The sequence below is a fragment of the Camelus dromedarius genome, chromosome 15 (assembly GCF_036321535.1).
Source record: "Camelus dromedarius isolate mCamDro1 chromosome 15, mCamDro1.pat, whole genome shotgun sequence".
NCBI classification, from domain to species: domain Eukaryota; kingdom Metazoa; phylum Chordata; class Mammalia; order Artiodactyla; family Camelidae; genus Camelus; species Camelus dromedarius.
Genome location: NC_087450.1, coordinates 36,819,887 through 36,835,503, shown reverse-complemented (window position 1 = coordinate 36,835,503; position 15,617 = coordinate 36,819,887). Strand labels below are relative to the sequence as shown.

Genomic DNA, 15,617 nt, shown 5'->3' with positions numbered 1-15,617 from the left:
TTTCCCTCTTTCCTTCTCTATACCTATAAAATGGAACGTCTTAGACTGACAAATGGAGTGATGCACATTCTTGAAAAAGAAAAGGCAAATGATGTCCATTATAACACGTAGTATCTCTCTTCTATGTTATGAATTTATCAATCATGTTAGACAACATTTTTAAAAACTCAAAATATTTTTTAACGTCTCACTAGATCATGTATAGAGCTCACAAATAAAATAGGGAAAGTAGCTATACTAGGAATACCAGAACCCTGTAAATGTTTTTATTTAATTGTTAGAGAAAGAAAAAAGGCTTTAACGTCTTCCATTTCAAAACAATGATGCCCCAAATAGCATAGACTCTGATTGGTTTTTCCTCATACACAATACTTTTTATACCAGAGAAGGTATTTTCCCCTGTGTGATCAATGGTTTATTTTACCCTTTTTCATTAAGAGGCTCAAATACGGGTCCATAACTTGCCACAGGATAGAGAAGAAAGAGGCCTCCCTTTCGCACACGTAAACCTTTTGAAGAAATTGGAGGAGGACAAGAGGATAGATTCACTGGGTAGAAGAAAAAGACTAGGTTGTTGGAGGGAGAGTTTAGTTACCGCAAAACCCTCCCTTTAGCTGTCCTCCCTAAGGTAAAATTTCTATTAAGATCTGCTCTTCAACTTAATTAAACCACTTGCACCTCTCTTGTTGCCATTGTTAATGGACTAATCTGAGTAAACAGCAGCCGTAGGAATGGGGCTCTGTATTCTACCTGCTTTAGGGATAAAATCAGTCCCTGACTTCCAGACCATTACATCTGGCTACGACCATTACATCCTCCTTGCAGTCACCCTTGGAGACAGAAGTTGCTGGGAGAGTGGCTTCCCAAAACACATGGGCAAAACACATTATCCTAATGCTTTGGGTGTCCAAACAACCAACTGGAAAATAGTGAGCACAGTGACGAGCTGGTATTTCAGATTTAGAAACGCTTACTTTGAAAAACATGTTCCTCATTAATTAAAAATAGGCTTTTAGGGGAACAATTATGCTCGAGTTATTCCCCATTACTTAATTAGGACGGTATAGTGGATAAGAGGGCAGGCTTTGATCCACTTGCCTGCATTTGCATCCTAGCTCTGTCACTTACTAGCTGTGGGGCCTTGAGCTTCTGTGCCTTAGTTTCCTTAGCTGTAAAATAAGGATAATAATAGTTCCTATCTTATGGTTTTTCTCTATTAAGATTGACTTAATATGCATTTATTATTATTACTACTACTAGTAAGGATAGTAACATATATAATCTTCAGTGCAGAGGGTTTAAATTACTTCCTTAGAAAAAGCAAAGTTCCCTTTGTTACCTGCTTTGCCAGCCTAAAATTTGACCTGTCAATTTGCTTTTTCTTTGCTTGTTCTTAGATTATCTTGGTCATTTATGAAATAAGTAACTCTCCGCTTAAGTTACAGTTTTGTGTTTTGTCCCAGCTTTTCCTAATGAATAGAAAATGTATTAATTGGTTAAACAAACATATATTGAGTGCCTACTATATGCAGGCATTGAACCAGGTACTGAGAGTATAAAAGTAAAGCATGGTCTCTCTCCTGAGGACTTTATTAGGGAGATAAATTAGAAAATGATTTTGTTGGTGGTGGAAACACTTAAAACAATTGCTTAAAGAGACAGGAGTTTATTTGTTCCAAACAAAAGAAACCCAAAGGCAGGTAGTTCAGGTCTGCGGTGGCTCTTTTCCTTTCTTTTATTTTTCTGTTTGGCATGTAGACTTTCTTGCGCATGTCTCCTCACGGTGGAAAGAGTGTGTTTCACCCTGAGGCAGGCTGGTGGAGGAATGGTTAAAGGACAAAAAAGGCTTTCTCCTTCTTCTGCCTCTTTATTTTGGAAGGCGCAGCCTTCTTAGGGACTTCCATATATCTCGTTGGCCAGAAGTCTTCATATGGTCACTTCTCCCAGCAAGGGAAGCTGAAGATTGAGTTTTAGCTCTCAAGCCTCATTAGAAGGTTGTGGGAAAGGATTGTTAAATGAGCCAACCTGCAGTAACTGCCACAACACAAATTAAATAACAATATGCTACGAAATGGTATCAGAGGGCTGCAGTTGAAAAGGGCAAAGTGACAATGAGATCATGGAATCACCTGGAGAAGACTATGGAGATCTAACAGGAGATCTTGCAACTGGCATTTCCTTGAAGTTGCTCCCCACAGCCCAAGTTCTGGCCTTTACTTGGCCCAAGAGTTGACTAGACATATTGAGGCTGATTCTCACCAAACTCACAAGAGATTAAGGGATAATTTACTAATTTACTCATTTATAGTAGAGACTAATCCAGAGTCAAAAACTCAGTTTCCTGTAGGGATCAGGCAGATCACGTAAACATGAAGGGGCCAAGCGTAAAACAATAAAAGTGGCCAAAACTAATTGTGAAGAGAGAGGAAACTTACCTAAAGGCTTTCGAATTAAAAAACAAAATTTAACACTGTGCAGATGTTAAACCTATCTGCATGTCCTGATGTGACATTTTGACCCTAGCTTCTGGTCTGTTCCTTTCTGTTGACTAGACACTGCTCATGTTTCTGTCTCAAGAACTGTCTCCTGATAAACAGTGCACCTAGAAAACCAGTAGAAGAGTCACAAGGCAGAATATAAGGAGGCAGGTAGTTGTAGGAATATCTATTCCAGGCCAGCCAGGGTGAGACTTCATGAATCATCCATTCCCCACAATATGCATATATCTCTGGAAAGTCCCTGCCTTCCAGATTCAGGGTCTTTGATAAATACCTCCCAACCTTTTGCTTGCTGGCCTTTTTCCTTTGCCTTCTGCCAACCCTGGATTACTGAGTGTCCAAGTAGGATACAATATAATTGTTCCATTTACTAAAATATAGTCCCATTCCAGTCCTGCTTCCAGAGGGTGCAACCAGGTCACTTAGTTTGGAGCATGGGTTGTTCCCACATTCTTTGGTTACTCAGATTATAGATGGTCTCTTTGTGCAAATGAATCAGATCACACTCATTTAATGTTGAGGGTTGGTTTATAAGAGCTTGGAGGAGGTACCTCACTGTTGCCTTCCTGTGCCATAAGCACAAAGTTCTATTGAAGCATTTTTTATTTAATGATGAAATTTCCTTAACTAATTTGGTAGATAACTATTTGCAGGCCTGAGATACTGGAAAAATGAAGAGGAAGAAGGGGTTATGAATGAATAAAAGGACAAAGAGAATTTCTGTTAGAGGCTTAGGGTCAACGTTCTTCTCAACATGCCCTTACCCCAATACAATCAATCACTAAATCCTTTGATTTCTCCTTTGAAATATTTGTTGAATCTAAGTTTTTTTCTCTTTTTCATTTTCGTTGCTATCAACTCAGGCTAGGAGTTTATTATTTCCTGTCTGGACTACTGAGTTGGAACTCAGTACTGAATTTTGTTCCAAAGCAATTCCAGGGAAAAATAAAAATAGTTAACTCCACTTCTTTTTTCAAATAAAAATAAACTATGTAAAACATGTATATTCCTACCACTTAGATTGATTACTTCATCGAGTAAGAGGAACTCAGTGGAAATAAAAGGTACTGGGCATATTTGAGAAGTTATTACCTGGGCATATTTGAGAAGAAACAACACAGGAGCAGTACTCTAAACTTTCATGCCTTACATTTGTTTAGTTCTCTCTACTTTTCAGTTGGTGAGAAAAGGGACACCAAGTGAGTATGAAGGAGGCACCAGCAGGACCAAGGGTAGGAGTTGACCAGGGTAAGGAAGTGCCACACCAGCTAAACTCAGTGAGGACAGGCTACAGGAGAGGGCCTTTCTGTGAACTTGTGTATGGTAATGAACTGGGCTCAGTCTGTTACAAGTCAGTGATTTTTATCAGCAGGTATTGGAAATGAGCCTTTAGTTTAGTTAGGAGACTAGAGGGATAGGGGAAAGAAGAGAGGGAAATGGCTCTGTCTCACTCATCGCTTTAAAAGGGTTAACAAGCTTTATGCTAGCTTCTACCGGTAGAATTATATATATATATAAAACGAAGGCCAAAAATCTTTCATCCTGCCCTATAGATAGAAGGCTTAAAATGCAAATGACCAGTTGTCACAGATTGCCTGTAGCTCTTTTAGACTGAATTTTTGTGAGGTCAAATATTTTCCTTCACACTATAATAATACTTTGGTTATATTAGTTTTTTGTAGATTTACAGAATTTAACAGTCAAAATCTAATTTAATCTACAAAAGCCACATTAATAAATCAACCAATCATTCAATGAGTGAAGGTTTGGGGAAGGATTATTTGAAATGATGACATTAAGAAGTAATATTATTCAAAGATTATATGGAACTCAAATCCCAAGTAGTAAGGGAAAAGCTAATTTTACCACCCGTATTTTCTACATCGCGGTTTGATAGTCCTCTCAGTTTTTGTAAATTTCTCTTGGTTGCTCACATTTGCAGGAACTCAACATTTACCACCTTGTACCATTGTTCAGGATCACAGTCTGGGAAAAATTCTGTTCCATGCCAGAAGCCAACTAAGCACCTGACCAGAAATCTGTGGTGGAAGCAAATCTTTTGTACTTTTTCACTTGGGGATGGGGACGTTTATTCAACCCAACCCCGCGCTTTTCTTTCCAGTTTCTGCACTGTAACAAGGGAGCATCCCAAAGGAGCAGGCATCTTAATTGCGTTACATAGGCCAAATAAGAAATATGTTGGCTCCGTGTTCTTCTCCAAGGAGCCATCACCTCACACTCCTAGAGCTTTAGGATTTACCTGGGGAATCATGTGTTTTGAATCCATGGCAAAAGTGGAATTCCATTTCTACATCCAAAGAGGAGCTGGTACTAGCCTTTCCTCTAGCATTAAACAATGTCCACTGTGGCAGTGGAGGCGGGAGCGGGGCAAGCGAACAAGGAAGATTATTTTTACTACAACAGTCTCAGCGGCAACCCGCACCCTGCATCCTGCACCCTGCTTGTGTTACTCCGCGCCCCGCGACTCCCAGACCTCTAGGTGTGACCACGGCCGGGGACTACAAAACGGAGACGTCTGGGGGAAGGAAGTGACGACACGGCGCGAAGCATGCTGGAGCCCGGCGCGCTCGGCTCGAGAGGCTCCTTCCTCCGGCGTGGTTGCTGAGTGCCCGGCGCTGCTAGGCTCTTTAACTGGTACTTTTCTCGTTTGTCAGGATTAGACGTAAAGTATCACTTGGTTTGAGTACAACTCTAAATATCCTGCGGCTGCGGATTAGGCCAGGGAATCAGCTCTAGAGCGTTAGCTGCTGCGCCTTCGTTTATGTATCCTCCGAACCAATTTTAAGAGGACATTGTTGCAGATCCAGGGGCCTCTCCCGGGAGTGTCTAGCGGAGACACAGAGCCAGAGACGGAGTGGGTGGATATCAGAGGAGTTTTCTTTTTCAGTTTTGGCTAATAGTGGTGTGGCTTGAGTTCCTTTGATCGAAGGAGAGCAGAGTTAAATCTGTAAGCCGGAGATCGAAGCCGTCGTGAAGGCGATCTGGGATGGGATTGGGATGGAATAAAAGTGTACCAGATGAGTTACCGCAGACTGGGCCCCGCGGCGACTCGGTGTCCTTTTGGCTTTAAGATTGAATAGTAAATTTTAACTGTTTTCGTGATTCGGAACTTGAGGGAAATCTCAGGTGTTCTCTACCTCTAGGGTGGAGATTAGGGATAAGACATTTGCTTGTGTGGAACGTATGTATTAATCCGAATTGGTGGTTGTTTTCTATCTAGCCAGGTGGCAGCCATGAATGAATGGATGAAGAAAGGCCCCTTAGAATGGCAAGAGTACACTTATAAAGAAGTCAGAGTGACAGCCAGTGACAAGGAGTATAAAGGATGGGTTTTAACCACAGACCCAGTCTCTGCGAAGTGAGTATGTGTTCTGCTTCCTAGAAGTCACCCCTTTGTACTGTCTATGTGTTACATCCATACTAAGAAAGCAGATAAATGAACGGCTAATTATTCCCACATAAGAATTTAATTTCCTTTGAATCTAAGTGCTGTTCTAACTATAGATTTGTCAGACCAGCCAAGTTCGTAGAAATGGGACGCTTCTTTTTTTACATTTTTACTGCAAAATTTCAAAAATACACAAATGTGAATAGAAGAGTATAATAAACACTAATCTTATTCCCCTTTCAAATACATTAAAGCCAATTACAGACATAATATTGTTCATAAATCCTTTAATATATCTCTAGCAGATAAGTAACCTCTAATAAATGTAACCATACCATTATAACAGGTAACAAATGTAATAATAACTTTAACATTAGCTGATTCCTAGCCTGAGTTCAGATTTTCCTGATTGTATCCAAAATATCTTTTTATATCTTTAAAGGTATCGTTCTATATTCTTTTTTATCAATTTGGCTGATATGTCTCTTAGGAATTTTAATATATCTCTGCACTTCCTCTCTGATTTTCCATGTCATCTATTTGTTGAAGAAACAAAGTCATTTGTCTTATAGAATCGAACACACTCTGAATTTAGCTCATTGCATTATCATGGTACACCTTAACATGTCCTTTTACCCTCTACTTCTTATATACTAGTATTCATATCTAGAAGTTTGATTAGGATTAGATTTATTTTTTGCAAGACTAAAGGTGGTGATACACGCACACACACACTTTATTTTGAAATGATTTTAGATTTACAGAAAAATTGCAAAGAAGGTACAGAGACCACCTATATACCCAGCTTCCCCTAATGTCCCTCAGCTTACACAACCATCGAACATGTGTCAAAACTAAACATTTATATTAACTAAATTACAGTCATTTGGATTTTATCAGTTTTCCCACTAGTGCCATTCTTCTGTTCTAGGAGCCAATCCAAGATCACACATTACATTTAATAGTCATGTCTCCTTAGTCTCCTCTGATCTGTTACAGTTTTTCAGTCTTTGCTTGTTTTTCATGACACTGACACTTTGCAGGAGTACTGGTGAGGTATTTTATATGTCTCTCAATTTGGGTTTGTGTGATGTTGTCTCATAAATAGACTGAGTTTATAGGTTTTAGGGAAAAGTACCACAGAAATGAGGTTCTCATCACATTGCATCACATATTATATATCATATGATGTTGTATTTTAGTTAAGGATTTTTGCATTTGTATTCATGAGTGAGATTAGCTTATAGTTTTATTTTTTAATATTGTCCTTTTCTGCTTTTAGTATCGAGGTTGTATTAGCCTCATTAAATAAGTAAAGGCATAGCCTCCCTTTTATAGTCTCTAGGAGAATTTGGTTGGATTAGAAATGTGTGATCCTTGAAAATGTTACAGAACTTCCTGGTAAAATTATCTGGGTCTTTTTCCCCCCTCCTTGGGAAGATTTGAAACTGGTTATTCAGTTTTTATTAAAGATTATAAGACTATTTTCTATTGTAAGTTTCAACATTTTTGGCGTAAGTTTGTCCTTAATATTTTAAAAGTTAATTTTTGCTGCCTTATTCCTCATATTATTTGTATGTGCCTTCTTTCTCTTATTACTCCTGCCTAAGTTTTGTGAATTTTATGTCTTTTTCAAAGAGCTGGCTTTTGGCCTGATGATCCCCTGATTGACTCTTGTTTTCTGTTTCATTAATTTTGTGCTTTGTTATTTGGTCTGCTCTGAAGGGGAGTTACTCAGCTGTTTTTTTTTTTAACTCTAAAAGTTAAATCTGTACCCTGTCTCATTTCCTAATACACATTTAAAGCATTTATAACTCTCTAAGTAATGCTTTAACTGCATCCTACAATGATTAGCTTTAGGCTGGACAAAAGGTTTAGATGTTTAGGACCCTCAGAGAATTTGTATGAAAGAAGTGAAAACATTTGGTGGTGAGAGGATTAATTTAAAATGAGGAAGAGCATTCCCTATTAGTCTAGTGATCTGTTGGGGGTTGATGCCGCCTCTCATTTTATTGCTTCTTCCATAGTTTTATGGGCCTTTAGGTTTTTCTTTTGCACTATGCTCTGAACTTACTTTTCCTCCAAAGTGTTGTCCTCGTGAACATCCTTGAAGATGGCAGTATGTCTGTGACCGGGATTATGGGACATGCTGTGCAGACTGTTGACATTGTGAATGAAGGGGACCATACCGTGAGAGAGAAGCTGATGAATTTGTTCATGTGTGGAGACTGCAAGGCATACAGCCCTGAGGATCTGGAAAAGAGAAAGAACAGCCTAAAGAAATGGCTGGAGAAGAACCATATCCCCATCACTGAACAGGGGGATTCACAAAAGACTCTCTGTGTGGCTGGGGTCTTGACTATCGACCCACCATATGGTTCAGAAAATTGCAACAGTTCTAATGAGATTATTTTGTCCCGTGTTCAGGATCTTATTCAGGGACATCTTACAGCTTCCCAGTGAGAGGCCAAGAACTGCGGATACACTGACTGAAGCAAGACTTCATTTTTTTGATTCATAAAACATTTTGAATGTTAATTCTGTCATATTACAGGACTTTAAAGGCACACAAGTATGTGTGTACAAGTTTTAACTTTGTTGTTTTTGGTAAAATCAAAGAAGTGGATTATGAGTGCTAATAAGTGAACTGGGCAAGGATCACATCACAAGAAAACAAAACAATGGACATCAGAATTACAAGTCTTGATAGGGCTACCCCTCCATTTTTGTTAGGCAAGAAATGTATTTGGAAAGGATGCAACATGCATTAGATTCAATATAAAATGCTTAGGGAAAATCAGTCTTGTTAAGTCCCTTGCACTAATTAGATATGTCTGTTTTAAAATGTTTACTTTTTATTTTTTTGGTGTAGTGATGAAATAGTTCTTGAAACAGAGTATATACTTCTTTTGTTGTAACTTGAAAGTTTTGATTATTGGTAAAATCTTAACACAGAAGCCTTACAACTTTCAAAGCCTTAGAAGTGAGCACTGACTAATGTCTCCAGAGGAAGAATGTCAGTGTGACAGACTTGCTACTGCTGAGCTCAACCCAGTTCTTTTGCCTGGTGGGTTCAGCCCAGGCTTCCGGGTCACGGAGCTTTCTGCCTTCAGTCTCCACTCCCTGGGTCAGGCTTCACTGAGGGGAGAGAATGCAGGAAGTACGCTTCACTACACCTGATCCTACCCCTTGGAAGCCGGTTGGGGAGGTTTCTGGCTTACAGAGGCACCTCAGATTGTTCGTTTGGGGGTCTGTGTGGTCGGGCCACTCAAGAAGGCTGTTCTCTTGCTCTTTGTACACCCCTGCTCGACCAGTTCTGGGTTCACCTACGCGCTACTCACATGAACGTTCTCATCCCTCCGCCCTCGGCCCATTAGGCCAGATCGGCTCCACCTGCTAGTTTATTAAAACGAAACATCTGCCCTCGTGATGGTCATTAACCTGAGGTGCTGTGAGGCTGGTTTCCCTGGTAACTGATGAGCCAACCTGATGCCAATTCCCCCTATAAATAGTAGCTCCCCCCCACCCCCCCAGGTAGCTGCCATGTTTTGCTCTCTTGCACCAGGTGGTGTTTTGCTCCAAGACCTTGCTTCAGACGTGTAAGATCCCCTGTCTGGTAAGCTGTTGTCTCTGTTGCTGTCTCCGTGCTCTTTGCTCTCGTGGCTGGGCAACTACAAGGCTCGCAGGCCTGCAGGGTGCAGCCCAACAATTGACAAGCCAGTCACGGGGCTGAGGAAGCTCCTTGAGCACTGGATGTCGGGACATAAGGCTAGGGAACAGAAAATTGGTGGGATCCCAAGGTGGCTGTCCGCCAGCATGTGGAGCCCTGTGGCAGCTGACTACCATAAAAGATGTTTTTCTCTTCCATTATATTGGTGATATCTTGTTAACTCAGAGTCTAAAGTACAGCCCCATGTTCGTGTCTCATCTGACATCACAGGGATGGCTGGTGAATACAGACTAAACGCAAGGACCTAGATTACCTACGTGCCCCCGACCCACCACCCCTAAACAATTACAGACACAGGCTTTAGGGATACTAACTTAGGACAGACTTGTGAACTGGACATAGCCATTTACCCAGAAGGGTTTGGTTGGGACCTGTGGCAATAGCAAAATAAGAGTACCCTTGGGCTTCTGTTCCCAGCTACAGAAGTGGGCAGAGCAGCAATATAGTGTGATGGAAAGGCAGCTATAGGCAGGCTATGATACATTGTAACAGGTGGAAGGCACTGCAAAAGGCAATGCAAAAAACCACTATTCAGGGTCTGGAACAGCTGTGGGTGACATATAGGGCCCCCGTGGACATCAATAGAGACCAAGGAATCCACTTTACTGGCCATGACGTTCAGCGATGGGCCAGTAACAATGATACACACTGGCATTTATACCTACCCTATGACCCCACTGCTGCCAGGCTAATTCAAAGGGTGGACTAGCTGAACAACAATTGAGACGGGAAAGCGGCTCTCCCAACGTGTGGATCAGGAGGCTCACTTAAGCCCTATGAACTAAAACCGAACATGCCAGGAGCAGTTGTCCCAGTGCTTACGCCATGTTAACACAGGCCACTATTCAACACCATCTGAGTTCAACTGTTGACCACCAAAGGACCATGGCCAACTATCGGTAAGGACAATAACTCGGTTTTGCCCTTGTCACAGGATCCACCCCCAGGGGAACACATAAAATGGCCCCGGGTCTGGCAGGTAAGTCCCCACTGGTTTGGGTTTGCTGGCCCGTAGGGAATAGGATTACAGATCTCACCTTTCTTCTACCTAAGACTATGAAAGTAATTAATCCGGGCCCCCTACTGGAGAAAGACACCATTATATTAACCCTATGGTCTTGTTTTACTGCTTTGCCAGTATTTGGCACTGGCTGTGGGGACTGAGGGTAGACGGTACGGTAACTGCAGGCCAGGACAAAAACCACCGGCAGGGGTGGTATTACCTTAGAATGCTGTCTCTGCTTGTGTCTTCGTTAACGGTCACGGTCTTCCCTGTATTGTGCCTGTTAAACGTCTTACCTTTCATCCCTAGTTGGAGCGGAGGGAATCTGTTCGCAGACTGGGCGACAACAGTGGCCTCATTGTGAATGAGTTGATGGCTGGGTCTGCAGCGAGATGCCATTGTCGTCCTCCTCTGGACTTCCGTGCAAAACTGACCCGATAAGCACCTGGCTCCAAAGGTTGCTCGCCTCTTGCACTCTTGATACTTTTAAACTGCTGTTTGTTGTCTGTATTGCACTTGTGGTATTTGGGTTGCAGTGCACCTCTGCATACCTGACCCCAGGGACATCGCGAAAGAGGGATGGACCAGGATTATGAGTTGTGCAGAGTGTAGGATCGTGTGGGGTGTGTAGGGGTGGAGTGTAGGTCAGAGCACTTAAGATGGCCGTTCTCTTGCTCTTTGTACACCCCTTGCCGAGCAGCCCCTGCTTCACTGACACCTCGCTCACATGAACGCACTCACCCCCTGCCCTGGCCAGTGATGGTTCTAATCCTTACGCCAGAGCGGCTCCACCTACCAGTTTATTAAAGGGCAGCATCTGTCCTCATGATGGTCGTTAACTTGAGGGGCTGTGAGGGACGTGCCTCTTGCCTCAGCTGCTGGTTTCCCTGGTAACTGATGAGCCAATCTGGTGTCAATTCCCCCTATAAATTGTAGCCTCCTCCCCTGGGTAGTGGAGGCTGCTCCTATGTCCTGCTCGCTGTCTGCCACACACATGGTGGGGTGTTGCTCCAGGGCCTTGCTTCAGATGTGTAAGATCCCCCATCTTTTAAATCATTGATGTCTCTGTCGCTGTTTCTGGGCTCTTTTCTTTGAACTTGAAGCTGAGCAACTACAAGGCTTGCAGGCCTGAAGGGTTCAGCCCAACAAGGTCTTTTCAGGGGCACATCTACACTGACCCCAGGGTTCCCACATCAGATTAGAACCCCTTACTCCCTAGAACAGGGGTTAGCAAACTTCAGGCCCTTGGAACAAGTCCAGCCTGCTGCCTCCATGTATTAAAGTTTTATTGGAACACATCTGTACCCCCTGGTTTGTATATCATCTGTGGCTGCTTTTGAGCCATAATGGCACAGTTGAGTATTGACAGGAACTATGTGGTTTATATTCTCTACAGAGAAATATGGCCCTTTACAGTAAAGTTTGCCCTAGGAGCTCCTTGAGCTAGCCTGGGCCACAAGGGGTCAGGGTGGACTTCCCAACGCAGGTGTGACCTGTGTATTTCCCTTCTCATCCATACAAAAAGAATTCTTGTACCTTTTGGGAGAAATGTTTTAAAATATTCAAGTTTTAGAGGGTCTTTGAAAGCAGTTTGATAACGTAGCTAAGTTACTTCCCTGCACAGTTGTCTAGTAACAGGATGTAGCCCAGTGCTTCTCACAATTTCACAAACATCAGAATCAGCTGGAGAGCTTGTTAACACAAATTGGGAGTAGGGCCCAGCAATGTACTGTGATTCAGTCAGGGGCCAGGAACTTGCATTTATAACAAAATCCCAAATAATGGTAATGCTGCCTGTCCTGGATCACACTTGCAAAAGTAGTTTAAAACTTTGGGGAACAGAAAGTCCTTCCTTCACAACTTGAGTTTCATGATCCTGAAAGTAAAATTTAGTCCGTAGCCTTTCTCCTTGAGACTAAGACTCCCCTTCAAAGCCCTGCATGGCTTCAGACAGCAAATAGGGGAAGGGGAATAAGAGTAAATTAGGTGGAAATGATTCCGACAAAATGAGGGAGGCCTTGAGAGGAGGGAAGATCTGTAGCAAATTATCCATGGCATCAGTCAGGATTGATCCCTTGGCCCAGGGACAGGTGCGTTGGTGTTGGTAGATTTATTTGCTGTCAGACTAATGAGCCGGGGATGGACTTTCTTGACAATAGGTCCTCTGATTGTTTAAACAATTTGCCTTGCGAATAAAACCTGAGTGCTAAAGAGTCCATGACCTGGCTCTGCCATGGAAACCAGCCTGCTTAGGACGCTGGGCCCGCCAGTTCCTCAGCTAAGATTCTCCCCAGGAGTTTAACCCACCTGTTTCTGATCCCTCCTGTGGTTCCAGATTCCTGGAGGGAGATCTTTCCTCAAAGCTGGCTCTGCTCCCTGCCAGCTGGAGGTGGTAGCCAGGGCACTCTTTGATCACAGTTGGTGTCAAAAATACTTGTCAGAACAAAAGGTCGTTATGACGTATTTTTTGATCCCCTTGGAGCAAAGTTGCCAATTTTTTGTGTTACATCTTGCTATCCCATTGTTCACATGCTTTCCTAGATCTCTCCTCTTTCTCCTAAAGATGTTAAGGCTGAAATAGATTTTTTCCATTTTTTTTTCAATAAAATTATTAATGAAAATTTAAAACCTTGACAATTTTTTAAATTGAAGTATAGTCAGTTACAATGTGTCAATTTCTGGTGTACAGCACAATGTCCCAGTCATACATACATATATTCATTTTCATATTCTTTTTCATTAAAGGTTATTACAAGATATTGAATATAGTTCCCTGTGCTGTACAGAAGAAATTTGTTCTTTTAATCTGTTTTTATATATAGTGCCTAACATTTGCAAATCTCAAACTCCCAAATTTATCCCTTCCCACCTCTCTCTCCCCAGTAACCGTAAGATTGTTTACTATGTCTGCGAGTCTGTTTCTGTTTTATACATGAGTTCATTGGTGTTCTCTTTTTTTTTAGATTCTACATATGAGTGATATCATGTGGTATTTTTCTTTCTCTTTCTGGCTTACTTCACTTAGAATGATGATGTCTAGCTCCATCCATGTTGCTGCAAATGGCATTATTTTATTCTTTTTTTATGGCTGAGTAGTATTCCATTATATAAATATACCACAAATTCTTTATCCAGTCATCTGTCAATGGACATTTAGGTTGCTTCCATGTCTTGGCTATTTGTATATAGTGCTGCTGTGAACATTGGGGTGCATGTATCTTTTTGCATTAGAGTTCCTTCTGGGTATGTGCCCAGGGGTAGGATTGCTGGATCATATGGTAAATCTATTTTTAGTCCTTTGAGAAACTCCATACTGTTTTCCATAATGGCTGCACCAAACTACATTCCCATTAGCAATGTAGGAGGGTTCCCTTTTCTCCACTCCCTCTTCAGCATTTATTGTTCATGGACTTTTTAATGATAGCCATTCTGACTGGTGTGAGGTGATACCTCATTGTAGTTTTGATGTGCATTTCCTCTGATAATTAGAGATATTGAGCATTTTTTCATGTGCCTATTGGCCATTCGAATGTCTTCATTGGAGAATTGCTTGTTCAGTCTTCTGCCCATTTTTGGATTGGGTTGTTTGTTTTTTTTGTTATTCAGTTGTACGAGCTGTTTATATATTCCGGAAATTAAACCTTTGTCAGTTGCATCACTTGCAAATATTTTCTCCCATTCCGTAGGTTGTCATTTTGTTTTACTTATGGTTCCCTTTGCTGTGCAAAAGCTTATAAGTTTAATTAGGTCTCATTTGTTAATTTTTGCTTTTATTTCTATTGCCCTAGGAGAACATTGCTAAGATTTATGTCAGAGAATGTTTGCCAATGTTTTCTTCTAGGAGGTTTATCATGTCTTGTCTTATATTTAAGTCTTTAAGCATTTTGAGTCTTTAAGCCATTTTGAGTTTATTTTGTGTATGGTATGAGGGAGTGTTCTAACTTCATTGATTTATATGCTGCTGTTCAGTTTTCCAAACACCACTTGTTGAAGAGCATGTAAAACCTTGACAATTGTTTTATTTGAGAACTGGTGGAATTTTCATGATGCTGCTTGAAATAGATTTCTAGAATGTTAGGGTCGAGGCTAAGGATTACTATAATTTTGGGAGAAATCAGAGCAGTGAAGGTCTATAATTACACATAATTAATTGTTTCTACTGACAAATATGATTTTTCTTAAACCACTTTACTGAGATATGAATAACATACAAAAAACTACATACTTAGTGTATATAACATGATGAGTTTGGAGATAAGTATACACTCATGAAACCATCACTACAATCTATGCCTAAACATAACCATCACCTCCAACAGTTTTTCCTGCCTTCTTTATTAATGCTATCATAGATAACAGTGCAAAGATTATCTTCATGAATATGTCTTTATTGCTACTATTAAACTAAAGTGTATAGAAATGAAAGTACTATGTCAAAGAGTATGAACACATGTTGGTTTTTCCCTTTTTAAGTAGTTTGTGCTGCTTTACATTGACAAGAGTAATAAATGTATGCTAATTTCATCACACCCTTAGAGTATTACTGTTTTGTTTAAATTTTATGACTGAATATAAAATGGTGTTTTAAAATTTGATTTAATTTGTATTTATTAGCATTTCCCCATGTGTCTTTATTCCCAGTATGGGAACTGTTTGATTCATATCTTCATTTAAAAAAATCTTCATTTTTTAAAGAAGTTATTTTCTCCATATTCCCATCATGTCATATCTGTTTATGTTTCTAAATTTTACTCATGTGGATTTATGTAAGTAAGCAACTAGTGATACATGCATTTCTTCTAACTTTGACATAATTTCAGATTTACAGAAAATTTGCATAAACAGGACAAAGAATTGCCATATATCCTTTATCCAGCAAGTGTTAACATTTACCACACTTGTATTTTCTGTGCATGTGTATGTGTGTTCATTTTTCTCCCTGAACTGTTTGAGAATAAATCATGGACACAATGGAAA

At 40.8% G+C, this 15,617-nt stretch overlaps 1 protein-coding gene across 3 annotated transcripts; it reads left to right on the top strand.

Annotated features, from left to right (window-relative positions):
• Window positions 1–5,074: 5,074 nt before the first annotated feature.
• GEMIN6 (gem nuclear organelle associated protein 6) lies at window positions 5,075–15,617 on the top strand. Of its 3 annotated transcripts, XR_010384218.1 has the most exons (4): window positions 5,075–5,153; window positions 5,740–5,877; window positions 7,995–9,523; window positions 10,950–15,617. XR_010384218.1 is itself a non-coding variant. In XM_031466868.2 (3 exons), the coding sequence occupies exons 2-3, from the start codon at window positions 5,753–5,755 to the stop codon at window positions 8,368–8,370; spliced, it is 501 nt and encodes a 166-aa protein (XP_031322728.1). In that variant the 5' UTR covers window positions 5,080–5,153; window positions 5,744–5,752; the 3' UTR covers window positions 8,371–8,500. The 3 variants fall into 3 exon arrangements, 2 of the variants coding, with proteins under 2 accessions (XP_031322728.1, XP_064350638.1); XM_031466868.2 differs by lacking the exon at window positions 10,950–15,617 and having other exon boundaries at window positions 5,080–5,153; window positions 5,744–5,877; window positions 7,995–8,500; XM_064494568.1 differs by lacking the exons at window positions 5,075–5,153; window positions 10,950–15,617 and adding an exon at window positions 5,202–5,373 and having other exon boundaries at window positions 7,995–8,500.